At 35.9% G+C, this 18,847-nt stretch overlaps 2 protein-coding genes across 2 annotated transcripts; both read right to left on the bottom strand.

Moving 5' to 3' along the window:
• Positions 1 to 207: 207 nt before the first annotated feature.
• Positions 208 to 3,277, bottom strand: LOC141646440 (uncharacterized). Its single transcript, XM_074454327.1, has 4 exons — positions 3,165 to 3,277; positions 1,950 to 3,042; positions 1,304 to 1,347; positions 208 to 1,200 (listed from the first exon to the last, which is right to left on the bottom strand). Exons 1-4 carry the CDS (start codon positions 3,209 to 3,211, stop codon positions 390 to 392), a joined length of 1,995 nt encoding a protein of 664 aa, XP_074310428.1. The 5' UTR covers positions 3,212 to 3,277; the 3' UTR covers positions 208 to 389.
• An 8,577-nt stretch (positions 3,278 to 11,854) lies between these two features.
• LOC141648378 (calcium-dependent protein kinase 26-like) lies at positions 11,855 to 17,472 on the bottom strand. Its single transcript, XM_074456985.1, has 9 exons — positions 17,149 to 17,472; positions 15,711 to 16,620; positions 15,097 to 15,240; positions 14,850 to 15,002; positions 14,618 to 14,733; positions 14,179 to 14,346; positions 13,295 to 13,519; positions 12,838 to 12,985; positions 11,855 to 12,378 (listed from the first exon to the last, which is right to left on the bottom strand). Exons 2-8 carry the CDS (start codon positions 16,519 to 16,521, stop codon positions 12,860 to 12,862), a joined length of 1,743 nt encoding a protein of 580 aa, XP_074313086.1. The 5' UTR covers positions 16,522 to 16,620; positions 17,149 to 17,472; the 3' UTR covers positions 11,855 to 12,378; positions 12,838 to 12,859.
• Positions 17,473 to 18,847: the final 1,375 nt, after the last annotated feature.

Here is an 18,847-nt window from a genome sequence, read left to right as displayed (position 1 = left end):
TTACCGACCTAAAAGAATGCAGAGTTTTGATGTACTGACTATATACAAGAATTTGATACATCTGATGAAACTTCCGTTTACAGTTATGGTCCTCATTAGTTTCTTCATGTTCAAGCTAGTCTCTATGGTATGCCTAGCTTTGTAGCTTCTCGATTGAGTGGAGCTGTGGAGGTAGACCGAGACGGAAACAATTCCGGAGATCAAATTAAATTATAAGCAAAATAAAACCTATAATCATTCCCAACTATGATTTGGCATTCAAAAGGAAGTTACTTATGTAGTACCAAGAAAAAAGGCGAGGGACAGATGAAATTGGAATTACGAAAACATAAATTGTTCTAACCGATAAAATATTATTTGATATCCTCGCACGATAAAATATAAACTCCTTAAGTTATATGGTAGTTAACGGTGACATCGAGGTAGCAATCATCATGTTCGCCTATTTTCCGAGGAGAATCTTCATTCTTCAAGAATTTCGCTTTGCCCTTTATAGATTTACGGCCTTGGGATGACAGATTATCAGAGTCGGGATGTGAAACCCTGATATCGGCTTTAATGATTAGAAATGAGTCTATAGGCATGGATATAAGATGTTTCAGCAATGGCACGGTGGAATTACAGTAATTTACTTTCGCACACTCGTCATCTTTATCGTAGAAAAGGAAATTCGTGAACAACTCGTCCTGGTAACACCTTCCAGGCTCGAAATTACCATATACAGCGGAAATTACCCCTTTAATTACGCCTGACACACATTTACTGATTAGTTTAATGTTCACTTGAGCGCATACTGCTGTCGGGAAGATTGAGTAATGTACTGCGGCAAAACCTTGCTGTCCTCGAACAACGCTGCAAACGCGCCTTTTGGCGACTGAATCTATATTCAGAGGCCCAGTTGAAACATAGCCGTGGCTGATAACTTTTCCGCTACTAACATCCCTGAAATCTACAAATAAACCCAAGTGACGATAATCCAGCACGGAGAAACTATCCACCCTAGCGCCTCGACCTATTAGAGGCATGCCTGATTTATCACACAGTAAAGGGCTGGATTTATCTATACTGAGGATGCATTCTGAGGACCAGCCAGTTGTGGCATGAACCGAGCCGTAGAACTTGAAAGGCTTTTCTTTGCTATAAACCACTACAGAATACACCTCTAACAAACAGTCCGTCATAGAGTTAGAAGGAAGGACCCTGATACATACATTAAAAGGAAAATTAGTTCACCAGCCACATGATCCTTAAAACATATTACCATCGATCACTAAGAAAAAATGAGTGAGGTCGGTCTACGTACCAGTCAGACGGTTGCCAAGGCAAGACCCATTCGTCAGACTCTACCTGGGCAAAAAACACACAAAATATCAAGAAACTAATGAAACAACATTTGGGTTGAACAGTTCGTCTCATTGAAGACGGCCACTATCCGTCACAGAAGACGGATAGTGGTCCTCTCACAAAATGTAAGTGGGAAGGCAAGTGGGTTGAACAATTCGTTTCATTGAAGACGGCTACTATCCGTCACAAGCTTAAGACGGATAGTGGCCCTCTCACAAAATGTAAGTGGGAAGACGGCCACTATCCGTCACAAGCTGAAGACGGATAGTGGCCCTCTCACAAAATGTTAGTGGGAGGGCAGTTGGGTTGAAAAGTCCGTCTCACTGAAGGAGACCATTATCCGTCACAAGCCGAAGACGGATAGCGACCCACAAAATGCAAGTGGGAGGGCAAGTGTACTAAACAGTCCGTCTCATTGAAGAAGGCCACTATCCGTCACAAGCTGAAGACGGACAGTGGCCCTCTCACAAAATGCAAGTGGGAGGGCAGGTGGGGGTATCCATTCCCTGCTTGCACTATCTGTTTGCATTTTGTGAGATAAACACTTTCCCGTCTTCAGCTTGTGAAACTAATGGAAGATGGAAAAGGCCGGCCCCTTGACGTACCTTGTGCCTTTTAAAGGGAGCCTCATCACTACTACTATCCAAGGTAGTCTCCAACATATCCCCAGTGTCGTCGTTCGTTCTGCAAAGTTGATAATATGGACTATTCCAAACAACTTGAACACGTATGCGTCCATTTATCCCGATAATATCCTTCTTAAAAGCAAAAGCAGTGGCCAAGTCTCGGGGTCGGAATTCAACCCTGCCCTCAGCAAGTACTGATCTGTTTTCAGCATCAAATAAGGAGGTTTCAATTTGTAGTGATGAATAAGCGGGGACAACCACCACCGATCTATCAAGATTGATAAAACTCCCAGATCGAACATTTACATAATTTTCAATCTGCTTACTAAAAAGCGAAGTCGTCCTTTGCGATTCACCATTATTGCTAGAAACAGATGTTACAGACCCATATAAGTTAACACAACCGACAAAGTCATTTTTCGTGTAGTCGGTTATATCGTCTCCTGTATCAGGATAATAGTCATCCTCCGGTTTTGATTCAAGACTGTCGAAATCATCGTCTTTGCTGAAGAATAAGATATTTACAATTGCAGTAACTGCATATGGGTAAATGGCATAGTCGACTTGCAAATTAAAGGCGTTTCCCTTTTCGCGTGAACTAGCCGTCTTAGAGCAATATTCTTCATCCCATCCATCTTTTTTACCGTGGGTTAACGTTCTATCCAATGTAATCCATGATTTGTTAGATGCTGCAAAGCGGTCAGAGAAGGCAACAAGGTCGACTTGAAGAAAGACATTATTATTATTATTATCCGCAGATGATATAATAATAGCATTATTTTTATCCAGGTTGTTTCCAGTGGTTAACGACAAGTTATCACCGGAAACTAAAAACTGCGGGTCGGATTCAGAGCGGTGGTAGATAGAAAAGGAATAATGATCATGCTTATCAATGACCTTAATATCGCCGTAAACTCGGAATCGACCAGGAAAGATGGAACGTACGCTGATCTTGAAGATTTCAACAAGTGGTAAAACACGTAGATGGTGGTATATATATGGTTCAACTTCAACACCATCCATATCGTCCTCATCTAAATCCAAATCCGATTTAAAATCCAGGATGCTTAGGCTACAATTAAACCATGCAGTTTATTATAAGTCACAGAGAACTGATTGTATACTACAAGGAAAAAAAAAAAAAAAAAAAAAAAAACAGAGATTCATATATAAGATATAGATCAAAGGACATACCTGGATTGTACTTTTTCTCCTTCCGCTCTGTACATCTCCATCTCCATCTCCGTCTCCGTTCTCAACTCGGCTCTAATTTCTTTTTATTTTTATTTTTAGGGTTTTGCTTAGAATGTTAATGGGGCTAGGTGGGTGAGGAGGAGGGGTAACCCGTATCCGCAAATTATAATGTGAATCCACACCCGCCCCACAACCTGCAACGGGTTGAACTTTTCAAACCCGTTCCAGTCCTGCGGGATCCGTAACCTACCAAATTACCTATCTCTTCACAAAATAAATTTTAGATGGGTTTTTCTAATGTGTGCCCAAAAGACACATGTTAAGATGTTAATTAAAGAAATTTTTGCGAAAATATCTCATGATAAATTGAGGTATGAACTCATAATTACCATATTTAGAGTATAATTCTTGCAAAAACAATGTAAATATTAAATATAAACCTTTGGGTACACGTTACAAAAACCCTAAATGGGTTTTCTAAAACATACTAATCTCGTATAATAAATTTCCGCAAAAAATGGTCTAACATCTAGTACCGGTGACAAGCACAATGAAGGGTCTGGTTGCGTTTCATCTGGACTCTCAAAATCAGACAAAATTGTAGTAGAAGAACCTTCATATTTTCATTAGTCATTACTCATTACTGTAAAATTCTTTTGACATTGTTACGATATAGCTCAACTCTGCATACTTAAATATAAGAACACACAGCAAATCCTTGTAAGTCCAGCAACAAATTTCAAACAAAGAACCTCATTTTGTTTTGTATGTAGTGGGCAAGTGGCAAAACATAAAGAGAGGTTAAACAGCAATTACAAGTATACAATAACACTCAGATAACAGATTGGGCTTTCTGTTATCACAAGTATACAACAACACTCAAATAACGGGTTGGGCTTTTTGTTTTGTATGTAGTGGCAAAAAATCTGAGTTTTATCTCATGTGATACCCGCACCCACCCCACAACCCGCGACGAATAACACTTTTGAAACCCATTCCCGTCCAACGACCCATCAAATCATTAACCCGCGCCCACCCCAATTAGTTGGGAAGGTGCGGAGGAGACCCGCCAAAACCCGTCCCATTGACCCTAGACTTCTGAGGGGTTTTATACTATGAGGGGGGAGAATCCATCTGACTTGACAAAAAATTCGAATACGGGTTCTCATTCAATCTAAACAATGTCGTATATTTATAAGAGTCCTAACTCTTAGGCTGGATATTCCGTATTAAGCAAGCCGTCCCGGAGATTTTGAGGGTCTATCCAACTATTTGTTATGAGGCCCATATTAATATATTATCATAATTTTAATTGTTAAATAATAATATTGGCATTTACCCATTTTTTTTCTTATAGTAATATACTTCTAGTATACAGTACAATAAATGTTATTCTAACTGATACTATAACTTCTTGTTTTGTATAAATATATGTCAAAGAATTTACGTTTTGGCGTTCTATATCAATACTATAGGTGAACGTACACATGTCACAGTTCGAGTCCGACATTAAAAATTTATTACCTATTAACTGAAGTATAACACTATATTTAGCGCAAAAGAATTTAAGCGTTCTTCACTATTTCGTTAATGCACATGTAAATGATTGAGCATGCAAGGTGTCTAACGAGCATCTAATTTGATCTCTATTCTCTTGGTCTTGCTGGTTGCAAGTATTGCTATCCGTAAACTTCTAAAGTGAATCTTGAGATTTCGCTTGTATTAAATGAGGCGATCAATCGATCATACATTGCAATAAAATGATTAAGTTTTCTAATTTTGAAAAAAATAACATTGTGATCGAATACAAATTTCCCTTATACAAGAATATAGTTGATCTCTCTTAAACTCTCATTACACCCCGTCACTAAAAAGTCTCAATTACATCAAATCTATTTAACATGTTGCATTGTGCTACAAGTCCACTAAAATCATCTGAGTAGATACAAATTTGTTAGACCATATTTTCCACTTTTTTACGACCTCATCACTTAAATTCAGACGTAAACGTATTTCCCAGCCATCAGGCGGAGAGAATCTGTTGAGACCCAATTTGATTAGTTAGTTTTGATGATGTCTTAAGACAAATTAATCTCATTGTTTATTTAATCGTGTGCTTCTTAAGTTTTAACTATGTAGCATGAAGCTTCAATCGTCAATTCAAGGTTATTAAGAAGATCAAAGATGAAGATTGTCAATAGTGTAAGAGTCATGGTGTTGTAAGAGATCATTAACTCGATTTATGTCTAAGTGCGAAAAACAACAGTGCAGTCAACTGTGATTGCTGACTCATCTTTGAGAGAAACATTTCGAAATTATTTGAACTATTGTTAAACTGCTTTCAAGTTTCACAAATGATTTTCTGGAAATATTTTGAAATCTTTTAAAGAAAATACGGCTTTCAATATCTTGCTAAAGGGTTTAAATCTGAAAAAAGACTTTAAGCTTAGTTCATTACAATATTTACAATATTTTTATCACTTGAAGTAATGGTGTGTGTGAGATGTTTTAATGTGTGAAGTATACACTTCCTGGATATTATAAATACCTTGCTTAATTCATTATTACAAGTGTGCAACAAAGAGTTTAAATCTGAAAAAAGACATAAGCTTTAATCGAGTAAACTTGCAGAATCGTTTATTGTTTAAAAATACTTTTAGTCGTGTTTTGCAAAACTCGTGTTGACTCTTTTAAAGAGTTGTGTTGCACTTAGTCATTCAAATCTCGTCCAATGATCCTGCGTAAGTATTTTAACTTTATCTCCTCCAAATATGATAATGTGTTTGAGGAATATGTGTAACACCCCTAATTTCTGTTTAATATCTCTTTAATTTATTTTCTCATATTTCGTATTTTATTTTCAGGAAAATATCCTTTTCTTGTTCTTTTGGCTCGTTGGGTTTGAAACAGGTGAAGACCCACTCCTTCTTATGTTTCATGTGTGAATGGAGTACAAGGGTGGAGTTTTAACCACTCTACTAAATATTGATCCAAAACCAATGTGAAATATCATAAAAAAAATATGAGGGAGTATTATTTTACGATAATACGTTTTAGGCTTAGCTTGAAATTGTGTTCAAAACCAAATTCCTTGAACTCATCCAGTCATCCCTAGTCGACTAAACTTGTATCAGAGGATTGTCTCTGGTTTACTTTAACCAAACTGAATTGATCTAAATTTAATTGAAAACTAATTAGTAAGATAATTTTTTGGTTGTTATCTAAATAACCGCATTTTATCACATGATGCATATTTAAGGCTCTGTACTTTTGAACTTAATTTCAACTTATTTCAATTCAGTTCAGCTCGGCTTAGGTCATCTCATCTATTCACAAATTAACTCTTAATTCAGTTCAATTCAGCTCCATTAAATTAAATTCAGTTTTGTTCTGCTCAACTCTTTTCAACCGAAAAAAAAACATGACAAAAATCCGTTTTACCATAAAAGCGGCTATTCCAGTCTCAAAAAAAAATGTGGGTATAAAAAGAGCACAAATGGAACAAAAAGACCCAGGCTGTAAATTCAAAACCTTAATAAGCTAGCTGTTTTAATACACCCCCACCACTTCTCTTTCTCTTCCCTCCATCACACTCTTCTCCTCATCATACTCCACATTTCATATCATCTCACCACATTTTACAACATTCCACCGACACCCAAAAAACCTTCACATTTCACACAAAAATCCAAAAAAATGAGCTCAATTGTTCAAACAATACAAAATAAAACTAGTTTTCAAAAATCACTCCCAATTTCATCACCAATTGATCAAAATGACCAAAATGGGATTAATTGGGCTATCAATGGGTCCAATTCTATTAAAAAATTATGGGATTTGGGCTGGGCTTGGGTTGTGTCTAAGAAACAAGATCTAGACATTATTGATGATGAGAAGCATATTGGGGTTGAGATTATATGATCCAATTTCGTCAGCGTCGTTTATTTGTTTACCTTTTTTTCATTCTTAGTGAAGGGTATTTTTAATCGTGATTGGGACGGAAGGAGTAATTTGTTGGGTTGAATGTTTTGTATTACTTTTAGTTATTATTATTTGGTTTACTTGATTTGTTGAACAAAGTGTGAAACCGTCTCACACAAGAATTACTGTTTATTGAACAAAGTGTGAAACCGTCTCACACAAGAATTATCGAATTGTATTTTTTTTTTTTATATTTCGTGGTACAATTGTTTGGGAACCAGTGTAATTTTGTATAATGTACCAAGTAATAATTACCATGGATATATTTAGTTTGATCTAAGTACTATATATTGTACTCTAGTTGATCTTCTTAGTTGTTTGGTCTATACTCTGTTTCAGTAGTTTGATGAGTACATTCATAGAATCATAGGTTCACAATTTCACGGGTTTAGTAGACGATAAGTCGCAGATTTGAATCTTCAGTCCATTTGTATCGTTATGCCAATGTCGGCAATGTGTAAGGAATGTAAGCTTAATGTTCGGAAAATGAGTTTGTACTACCGTGATGTATTCATGTTCTTTGAAATCACTTACTAATAATTATTTCAAAATTTTAATATGATTTTCCCGGAAAATGAACAGTAAATGTATTATACAATTGGTTGTATATACAACTTATTTAATGCAGTTGAGCTTTGTTATAAAGTTGTCGAGTTTTATTAACAAAATTATTGAGCTATGGTACAAAGTTATTGAGTTTAACATAATAATTATTAAACTCAATAACTTCGTAACATAGCTTAATAACTTGTAAAATTGCTCAACAGTTTTGTATAAGAGCTCAACAACTTTGAGGTAGTTGTACACTACTATAATATAACTGATTGTAGGATAGTATTTGTGGAAAATGAAGGCAATGCCGAAATTTAGTGTCAACCAATCGACATCCTTTCATTGGTCTTCTAGGTTGGTACCGAAATTTTAATAATCCAAGTTATTTTTCTCGAAAATTATTGATGGAAATTCAAGAAATTAGTACTAATAGAGTTTCGACATTGTCTTTTCCGGTTCAGACGTTAATCAATTACGGTTTATTTTCAAATATAATTACGTTAAACCAAGTTGTAAAGTTCAAATCATTGTAGGACCTTGAATAATAATTAGAATTCATAATTGTGCTTTATTACAAAGTAAAGAAACACAAAATTGGAGAGAGAAGTGATAATTAAACACAAGCTAATTGATAGCGGCATTACAGGAATGAGGAATGTGACAATGAACATAACAACCTGTCGTTAAAATGAAAGTATATATGGTACAAAGCTGCCGATTAGCTGTTGTTTTCATGTTTACAATTGCCTACCACCAATTCTTCTGTCTACTCTATTGGTCACGGCATAAGACCTTGTTTTATTCGATGTTTATTTTTTACCTTATTATTTCCAAAATTATATCAAATGACATCATTTATAGAGATGGCAATCGGGTCACTCGGGTCGGGTCAAAGCAGGTCGGGTCATGTCGAGTTTGGGTTGTGCCGGGTCAGAATCGGTTCGGGTCGGTTGCAGTTCATGTCGGGTCATTTTCGGGTCGGGTCATCAACGGGTGGCAAGGCGGGTCGGGTCGTTAACGGGTCAGTATCGGGTCAGGTTATCAACATATATTTTCTCATATGTTTTTAGTTTTAGATTCATAATTTTATGTTTAAACGTGTGGTGTATTAATTGAAGTTTTTAATTGAAAATAATTAAGATTCAATTTTGTATTATTTACACTATTATTAACCTAATTCATTATCGGGTCATCTATCGGGTTGAGTCAATATCGGGTCATGGGTCGGGTCGCATCGGTTCAGGTCGGGTTCGGGTTGGAAAAAATAAGGGCGTTGTCGGTTATCGGGTCGGGTTGGTTCGGTTCGGTTTCGGTTCACCCAGTTTTCGAGTTGTATCGGGTCGGGTTTCGAACGGGTCCGGTCGGGTTTCTCGGGTCGGGTCAACTTTTGCTAGCTCTAATCATTATAGTATAGTCCATTTGTTTTTATTTTGTTTCGGAGAACAAATAAAAATAACTGTTAATCACATTGCGTATTTCCCTTTAACTTGTATTTTGAAATACAAATAGTGACGAGAATAATCTATGTTTTAATGCATACGGAGTACTATTTTATAGAAGCAAATACGAAACAAGAGTCACTGGAGTCACATGATAAAGTCTTACGGTACAAAATACAACAAAAAATGGTTCTTTTTAGACACTTCTACTTGCATTGTGTTTCATGTAGTTTATGTATCTCTATAATAGTTTACAATATGTTTTATTTTAGTGTTACCAATAATATATTTCCTGCGTGGTTTTCGTTTAATACAATTTGAATTTTCAATAGTTATACAATCAATCGTACATACATACTCTATACAAACCATCAACTTTATTTTGGTCCGAAATAGAGATGTCTAGTCTTGATCACTACCAAAAGTTTTAACTAATGTTACTATGTTAGTGTCCAAATAACGAATTTTTTTATATATAGTGCAACCGAACTAAGTCAGTATCTTTACATAAAAGCTTTAAAACTGTTATAAAGCTGAAAAATTATGTCGAAAATTTAATCTAACTGTAATGAAAAACATTTTGTACAAGCTCAAGACTTTATGCAAAAGCGCTTATACTATTTAACGTGCAACAAAACGCCATATTGTCATCTCTAGACTAATGGTTAATGTTGGGAACTCAACTTCAATATAACTTGGGAACAAATCAAAGATGTCTTAGCTTAATACTCCCTTTGTTCCGGTCATTTATTATCCTATTTTATTTCGGGATGTCTCAGTCAATTGTTGTCTTTTCTATTTTAAGAATGAACTAGATAAGCAATTTGACCATTCACACACAATTTGGTCCACTTGTCAATTAATAATTGCTCTTCCTCTTTCCTTCGTCTTTGTGCCGAATCCAAAGGAAAACAATTGACCGGGACGAAGGGTGTAGTTTACATAAAAGTTGCATAGATAATACTCGCTTGTAGGTTTTAAGATTCGAATCCCCGGAGAAAAAGGATTATACATCGGATGTATTACATCAGACTCTATATATATTTGAGTTTTTGTGTATTTTTTTCAAGCTTTATAAAGTTTAAAAGTTACATGTTAGTTTTTTTACCTCAAAACTCAAATTTTTTTGAGCTTATATGTAATATTTTTGAGTTATATTGTAATTTTTTTTGTTTTATGTTGAAAAGAATGAACTCAAAAACTTTCTAACAAAATTCATACTCCCTTCACACATCTATTTTCACCCCATTTGCTTTATTACGGTCTCCAAGACGGCACTTTAACCATAATTTTCGACGTCTATATGTTAATTTTTTTTCTTGAATTTTTTTTCCGTGAAAGTTATCATGAAAATAAGTGTGAATGTTTTTATTTTATAATCCAATAATTTTTATTCTCCAAGTTATTTACGGTCAAAGTTCGAAAACTTTGACCTCCCAAAAACAAATGGGGTGAAAATAAATGTGTGAAGGGAGTAATTTTTAAAATAAAACTCAAAAACTTTATCTTAATGCTCAAAAATTATATCATCTAATGTATACATCAGATGAATTATCAGATGTATAATTCACTCACTGAAATCCCCGCCCAGAATCGTAATACCCTTTGAAGTTAACAAAAACATATCCGGAGTAACTTGCAAACATGTTACGTAATGGGAAATAGCAACTGTCAATATAATAACATAACCCGGTCAACGAACCCCCGAATCCAGATCCACCAAACAACTTGTCCCGTTGACTTTGTACTTTCAGAACATTTTGATCTAGATGATAAATACTCAGAACTTCTTCATTTCCATACAAAAATTCAGCAAAAACTCACCAAATTAATCAACAAGGAAATTTTTTGTCTAGGAGAAAATGGAACAGAAGATAAAGGCGCTATCGATAGGATTAATAGGAGCTGCCATAACATTGTCTGCGTACTCTCAGACGACGTTTTCCGAAAGCAACTGTATCATTGTTGGCTTCCTTGTTCTCGTCTTTGCTCTCCTCGTCCATGAAGAGTTCATCTCTGTCTGATCGAGTTTGAGATGGTCTGACTACAAAAGACGTATGCATTATGTAGTTTGCTCGTCGTTTTGTTTAAAGTCTTCAATGAGACGGTTTCATGTAGTACTTTCTGTTAGTACTATGTTCTTGTTTTCTGTATAATCAATCTAATGTATCTGAGATTATATACTTTTGTACTACGAGTATCTTTTTATAGATTTTAATTTTGAGTTTTCGTATGAAATTCATCGTAAAAGCTTCTGAGAGCTAAATTAAAGTTGTTAACTTCTTGAACGAACAAAGGAATAGTTCAAAGATTCAATATTCCGAGGAAAAATATCAATACTTTTCCTCGGAATATTGAATCCCTAAACTATTCCTTTAATTTCGTTCAGACAAGTTAAGATTATAACGGGGTGTACTTGATTCTAACGTAAAATCAAAGTTGCATTCGACTAATCTGACTTGTCTGTCAAGACTGAAAATGAAGGAATTGTAACAGAATACGCGCTTGCATTCGACTAATCTGACTTGTCTGTCAAGACTGAAAATGAAGGAATTGTAACAGAATACGCCCGAGTAAATCTCTAGTAAGGCAGTCCAACGACATGTTAAACATCGGATCCAGCCAAAGAAATTTGTGTGACTCGGTACAGTTTCAAGTCAGCGTGATTTGTATCGAGTATCAAAGGGTGCAATGCATTATGCAATAAGTCGATAAAATAACCGATGAGAAATCCACAAGTAAATTAAGTAAATAATTACTCAGTATGGCATTACAAACTTCCTTTCCTACCAAAAAAAAAAGACGGGAAAAAAAACCCGTAATTCAAGGGCTACGACTGTTTTCATTCATGGTACAGAGAAATACAGGCTTAAATCTTACATGAACATACATGAAAAAACTGAATTCTAAGAACACTTCTACAGTAGCTTGAACAAAATTCTTTTCTTCTTTCCTTTTCTTTTACAAGACAGCTCTCTGAAAAGTAGGAGAAGCGATACTTGATTTACCGTGTTATTTGAAACTCGTGTGTGTACATCAGATGATACAATGGTTGAGGAAGGGAATACTTTCAGAGTTTATGTCATCATGGAGCTTGTATGTTCTTGCTTCAGGAGGTACAATATAAACGCGCAGCTTCTAAGAGGCTCGATCATACAAACTTTACAAATAAATGATCACAGTACTTGAGTCGAGGAAAGAACAAAACTACATTATGATTTATCATCCATTGCTGTACAAACCTGCAATACATTACAATATCGCCACCATAAGTACATCAATCTCCTAAGGGTTCGCACACAACGGTTAAAAAGTCGCATGTTATACCAGTCTAAGGTGACGCACCATTAGTTTAGACTTAAGTATGTCTCGGAAAGAACTACATAACCAAACTTTCAAGCAGTATTGAGTTAGTCAGACTCAGCTGCAAGCATCGGAGATGACTATTTTATGAAAATAATTTAGGTTTTAAGCTTCATTCCAAGCAAAACAAACATTTAGAGTTGTAATGGTTTCGAATGACGATTCATGTTAGCTGACCCCAAGTAATTTTGGGACTAAGGCTTTGTTGTTGTTGTAAACGTAGTTGAATTAACTCGAACTCGACTGAAGTAGCTTAAAGAGGGCTTAACCATCGGAATTATATTCATACCCATCACTAGCCCAGGCTAAGAGAGTAAATAACAGGAAAAAGACGGCACCTTATGGAACAAATGTGATAAATTAGAGGGCTCCAGGGGCATCTCTCATGCTTAGATTTAGGCTGCTGCGCATCATGGTCCTTCTGCCTATCCCACCATCTCCCTTTCTCATCATTGCTACAAATTCGCCATAATCGATGGTCCCATCCTGAAGTTGAAATCAAAAGACAAATACCACGGTTAAGACGGAGCATTAATTCTACTATTTTGGAGTTCTACATGTGTCTGATATGATACAATATGCAAAGATACGAGCATGGGAGCCGTACCCTTACCCTCACCACTCCGACACTTCCCAAAAGAGCAAAAAGGAGGCCCGAATGACAAAAATAGAGGAAAAGAGATAACATAATACTTTGGGCCATATTCACTTCAAAAACTCCAAATACTTGAAAATTATAACTCTGACCAAAACAAGTACGCGACTCCGAGTAACATAGGTGAGAAGACAACTTACATTATTTTGGTCGACCTCTTTAATTATATCTTCAAGGAAGAGATCATTAAGTCCCTGTTCTTGACAGGCTATCTGGAGCTCATCAATTGTAATAGATCCACTTCCATCCTTGTCAAAGTACTGAAATGCGGCAACAAGATGTTCATCGCGCTCTAGCTTGTTGAGATGAATGGTTGCAGCTATAAATTCCCCATAATCAATAGTACCACTGTTGTCAATATCAGCCTGCACGACAAGATGAATTAGATTAGAGATGCTTAACAAAAGTTACGAAGGAAACTGATATAAAAAAAAAACATCGACTTTTTTGCATTCGCCATGTTCAACATAAGAGAGAATGATTTGTTCAGATTAGAGTAACATTCTCCAAATATATAAATTATATATGATGATTTTATACCTTCAATGTAGTTTGCATGACCTATTACAAATTTACGATGTACCAGGCTTTGATCAAAAGTACTATGGAGTAATTAATACAAGTATTACCTTAGTCGAAAGTACTCAAAACCACCATAAATAAAACGATTCACTAGGTCTATGATCAAAACATCCTACAAATGGTACAGAGGACACAAAGAAACAACCACAGTGATGACTGATGAGACCACCGCCAGAGGTCTACATTTTCTAACACAATACAGTAACCGAGAAATAAAAAATAGGTTGCACAAGTAAAAGAAACAAAATCTCAATGAGCTATTACCGGCTAAACACTTCTGCCTACCAAACTACGTTAAACAGGTTGATTTTGATTTCTAGTATCCTAGAATGCTAGAAAACAAAGAACATATTATACCAAAAAGATTATTAGCATAAAAGGGTGTGATAACCAACACGTAAAAGGGGAGCAATGCATAATCACCTAAGAACAAAATCCTTACCGCATCCATGAGATCCCGTATCTCTGTATCTTTAAGGTTTGAACCATATCTTTTTAGACCAGCTTTAAGCTCCTCAAATGTTATTGCACCACTGTTATCAGTATCCATTGACTGAAACATTTCTCTCAATCCAGCGATTTCTTCCTCTGACAAACTTTCAGCTATTACCTGTAAGAAATAGACAAAGAAAAGGAAGATTAACTTCATTTTCCCTCATCTTTTTCTCTAAGTAATTCTCTATATACATTTGTAATGAATATTTCAGCTGAAAACAAATCGTAAATGATTTAGGAACAAAGTATTACTCGAAAAGACTTTCAACGATGTACAGTTCCAGTCCCCGAACATCACGAAATGAAGCCTCGGGGCATTGATAACATATTGCACCTCCAAAAATTTCAATAAAAATTAGGATGTCAAATTTATACAAGAGATATACCCTCAAAGCCATCTTTTTGAGCTTGTTCATAGCAGAGAAGCGTTTGAGGCGAGAAAGAACAGCAGGGTCCAATGCCCTATCTGGTGCTACCCCACTTTTGCAAATCCAAGGATGACCTAAAACATAGTAATTGACTTTTGTTAGAGCAAGAACTTACAAAAGATTAAAGGAAAGAAATATTAACATAACAAAGCCTTTCAATTGAACACATGAAACTGAGAGTACAACTTACATAGCACTTGATGGGCAGTTAATCGTTCAGAAGGATGCAAACACAGCATCTTTCTTATCAAGTCCTTTGCACTATCCGAGATTAGGGGCCACGGATCAGAGTCAAAGTCAATATGACCCTTTAAAACGGCATCAAATATTCCTTGCTGCGTTTCTGCGAAAGAATACGAAAGGTAAATCAGGTCAATGTTTTTGAGTTGCATGTAACAACGGCAAAAGCACCTTTTAGTAAAAGAATTACATCATACCAGCCCAAAATGGTGGTACACCACTGAGCAAAATGTACAATATAACTCCGGCAGTCCATACGTCTGCCTCTGGGCCATAATGCTTTAAAAGAACCTCGGGTGCAACATAGTATGGACTTCCAACCACATCTGTAAATTTCTGGCCTGCAAAAGCAACACACCCTTCATTTAGTCCCCAGAAGTTGGAAACTCCAGTCTCAACGGTCTCAACATAGAAACATTGCATAATATTATGAAAGAAGCCGTAGTTAAAGTGATTTTAGCTCGGTAATAGAAAGTTAAAAGCTTTTCATTCAGAATATAGTGTAAACAAGATATGAGCACAGCTCTAGAGATAAAATGTGGGTTCTAGAGATAAAATGTGTTTCGGGCTTTATAAGTAGACATCACCATGGAATACAAGTGATACAACGGTGAGTTTGGTGGCAAATGCATCAATTGGCTATGAACTTACCCCACAGTACGACTATCGATGATGCCTACCTAAAAGCAAGTCCCTTTATCTCTGCTTTGCAGATGTTTGAACATAAGCTAGAACTAACTCAACTAAGAGAAAGTAATGTAAAGACTGTAACAAAATAGAAATCATAAAGAAAATTCAAAAACTTTGGTACCTGGTTTGAAGAAGACCGACAATCCAAAGTCTATTGCTTTGAGGGAGAAATCATCGTCCTTATTAACCAACAAGAAATTTTCAGGCTTAAGATCCCTGTGCATCACCCCAAGAGAGTGGCACGTCTCAACAACTCCAACAACGATCCTAGTTAATTCAGCTGCCTTTCTCTCACTGTAATGCCCCCTCTGAATAATACGGTCAAACAACTCACCCCCAGAACAAAGTTCCATCACAATATGAACATATAAAGGATCCTCATATGCACCCTTTATGGTCACAATATTCTTGTGACCAGCTAGATGATGCATTATCTGAATCTCTCTCCTAACATCATCCACATCCTCCCTGGATATCAACTTCCTCTTAGATATAGACTTACACGCGTACTCAATCCCAGTAGCAATCTCAGTACATAAATAAGTGGTCCCAAATTGCCCTTGCCCCAATTTACGGCCTAACATGTAAAGATCACGAATGTTTGCCGTCTTATGACCTAACACAAAGTAAGCCAGACTATCATTTTGCTTTTTCATCATATTATCTTTGGTGTTGTGCATAGTAGCAGGAATATGAGTTTTCTTCGGTGGGTTTTCCTGGCCGAATTCCTGATTAATGAGTTGTTGGTTCCTCAAACTAGTTGGAGAATAATCAGAATTCGAAAACTCAGAAGGGTTTCGCTTAGAGTTACTACTACTAGTCGTATTGGAATGGGAATTGGAATTGGAATTTGTCGTAGGTGAATGATCCTCGGGCTGGTTTTCGCCCTGAAAAAGTTTAGTCCCAAATGATCCCCGGCATGTATTGCCCATGAAACAACCTCAAAATTTCCAACTTCTTACAGCAACAAGAGAAAGTTCAAGTCTTTCACAACCAAAACCAAAGTTGCTCATCCAACCAATATAATCACACTGAAACAAAACAAAACAAACCCAGCAAACAAAATCAACAATCACATCCAAATTCACAGTGTTTTCATAACAAACAAAAAAAAACTAAAATTAACAGCTTTAACAATCTCATTCAAATTAACAGCTTTTTCATGACAAAAACAACAACATTACTCCAGTGTCTCAATGGCTCCTGCAAATTGCAGGGTATGAGGGGGTCGGATGTACTTAGTCTTACCCTTGTGTTAGCAACACAAAGAGACTTATTTCCGAATGACCCAAGATGAAAATTGCACAAACAACATTAACAATCACATTCAAATCAAAAAAGCTAAATTCAACAAACAAACAATAAGAACATTCATATCATTTCCAACATTTACACAACAAAAACAACAAATGAACCCATGAAAATGAATCAAAAACAGAAGCTTTGAACACAAACCCAGATGAAAAATAAAGCAATATTAAGAAAGTAGATCTAGATGCAATTAAATATAAAAAAAAAAATTAAATTAATTGGAAAGTGAAAGAAGAAAAGGGATGTACCAAGGTAAAGTGAAGAAATTGATGAAAACAATGATGAAACATAGAGGAAGATAACTAATTTATTGGTTCAAAGATGTGCTCAAAAGCTTCAACAAGGTCCAAAGGTATGATCTTTCAAGGTAAGTTCCTAGAATCCTAGTTCATGTTTCTTCATAATAAACAATTATTCATTTTTTGAAGAAAAATTAATAAATCTAATTAAATTAAATTAAATTAAAAGTTAATTAATTATGGGAAAAGGGAATCATTCCCTCTAATTTTTTTTTTTTTTTTTTTTGCTTAAATACCTTAATAAAAAATTATTGATAATAATTTGTGAATTGCACTAATTGGGTTAATTAGTAAATTTTTTAAATGGAAGAAACTTCCTCCATCTCAAAATAGTTTCCCTAATTTGACTTTTGAAGTCAAAGTTTGACCATTAATAAGTGTTAAAATGAAACTAAAAATTATAACTTGATAAAATATTTACCTTAATCATATAAAAAAATTTCACAAAAGTATTTTTTTAATGAAAAGAAATTATAAAAATCGAGTAAAATCGAGTCAAAGTAGTATTTTGGTCTTTTGGAGGCTTTGCAAGTCAAACTAAGAAGATTATTTTGAAATATAGGAACTATAATCAGTGGCAGACGCAGGAATTTTACTATGATGACATAATGCTTTCGTGTCATAATCATTTACGTAGTTACGCCTAACTTAAATAAACCGATTAGTTACTCCGTAATCCGTACTACAATTTACCATTTTACATCAACATTTCTATAAAAGAAAGGGACATATTAATTTTAACGGGAAGCAGCTAATGCGTTATCTGATTCTTGTATATCTAATCAACATTAGAAAGATTAAAGTGAGTGATTGCCAATTTGGCAGTTGATAGTTGACAGTACTTGACACCCACCAGACAGGAAATTGGAACGTTGGATTTCCTCCCTTAATTTGTGCAAATGAGTGGGTACGCGGTTTCTAGGAAAGGTAAGGATACTGAAGACTGATCGAAGTGCAAGCATAGAGCCGTAGAGGTAGGGTAGGCATTATACAACCAACTTAGAGTTGTTCATGCACCACTATCTAGTTCGTTGAACACTTGAACTCGATCCATAGTTATCTACAGTTAGTCTTGCTGAAAACGGGTCGGAGCAAGTAACGGGTAATGTCACGCATAAAACGGATAGGTGGACAAGATGGGGGCACTCCCATGTCCTTCCCTCTCTCCTCTATTTGGGTCATTTGTAAGAGGAAATGGTATCCGTCACTCCAAAATGACGGATACGTGCCATCTTCAATGAGATTTTTTTTTTTTTTTGTACATATGAGGGGCAAGCCCCGAAGATTAAGTGATGACTAAACGAGGAAACGAGACACCTAAGATATCTTCACGCAATATCGTACGCATCCCTTCAGGAGGATACTCGAGAATGGCGGTGGATGACGATGCATTGACCCCATTATTCGCTAACCAATCCGCTGCCCGATTTGCTTCTCTGTAAACATGATTGATGCGAACTTCCCAACCATCTAAGTCCATCAATTCTTTGCAACGTCGTACTAGCGGACGTAAATCACTGCTTAACAATTGATCGCTCTTGAAAAACTCAACACACGGGTTGTTGTCCATGTGCACCATCAGGCGAGGGAATTGAAGTCGTCTTGCATGCTCCAACCCAGTCAGTAATGCTCGCATCTCAGCTCTCAT

The sequence above is a fragment of the Silene latifolia genome, chromosome 3 (genome assembly GCF_048544455.1).
Source record: "Silene latifolia isolate original U9 population chromosome 3, ASM4854445v1, whole genome shotgun sequence".
Taxonomy (NCBI): Eukaryota; Viridiplantae; Streptophyta; class Magnoliopsida; order Caryophyllales; family Caryophyllaceae; genus Silene; species Silene latifolia.
This window is presented reverse-complemented; position numbering and strand designations above follow the sequence as displayed.

What these genes read in the sequence shown, in the direction of transcription:
- LOC141646440 (XM_074454327.1), bottom strand. Translation starts at nt 3,211, where the DNA reads ATGGAGATGGAGATGTACAGAGCGGAAGGAGAAAAAGTACAATCCAG. An exon ending in GGAGAAAAAGTACAATCCAG is followed by an intron (nt 3,043 to 3,164) that starts GTATGTCCTTTG and finishes GTTTAATTGTAG; the next exon opens with CCTAAGCATCCTGGATTTTA. An exon ending in CCTTGGCAACCGTCTGACTG is followed by an intron (nt 1,201 to 1,303) that starts GTACGTAGACCG and finishes TGTATGTATCAG; the next exon opens with GGTCCTTCCTTCTAACTCTA.
- LOC141648378 (XM_074456985.1), bottom strand. Translation starts at nt 16,521, where the DNA reads ATGGGCAATACATGCCGGGGATCATTTGGGACTAAACTTTTTCAGGGC. An exon ending in TACGGGATCTCATGGATGCG is followed by an intron (nt 13,520 to 14,178) that starts GTAAGGATTTTG and finishes CTTGTCGTGCAG; the next exon opens with GCTGATATTGACAACAGTGG. An exon ending in AAGAGGTCGACCAAAATAAT is followed by an intron (nt 12,986 to 13,294) that starts GTAAGTTGTCTT and finishes TTTCAACTTCAG; the next exon opens with GATGGGACCATCGATTATGG.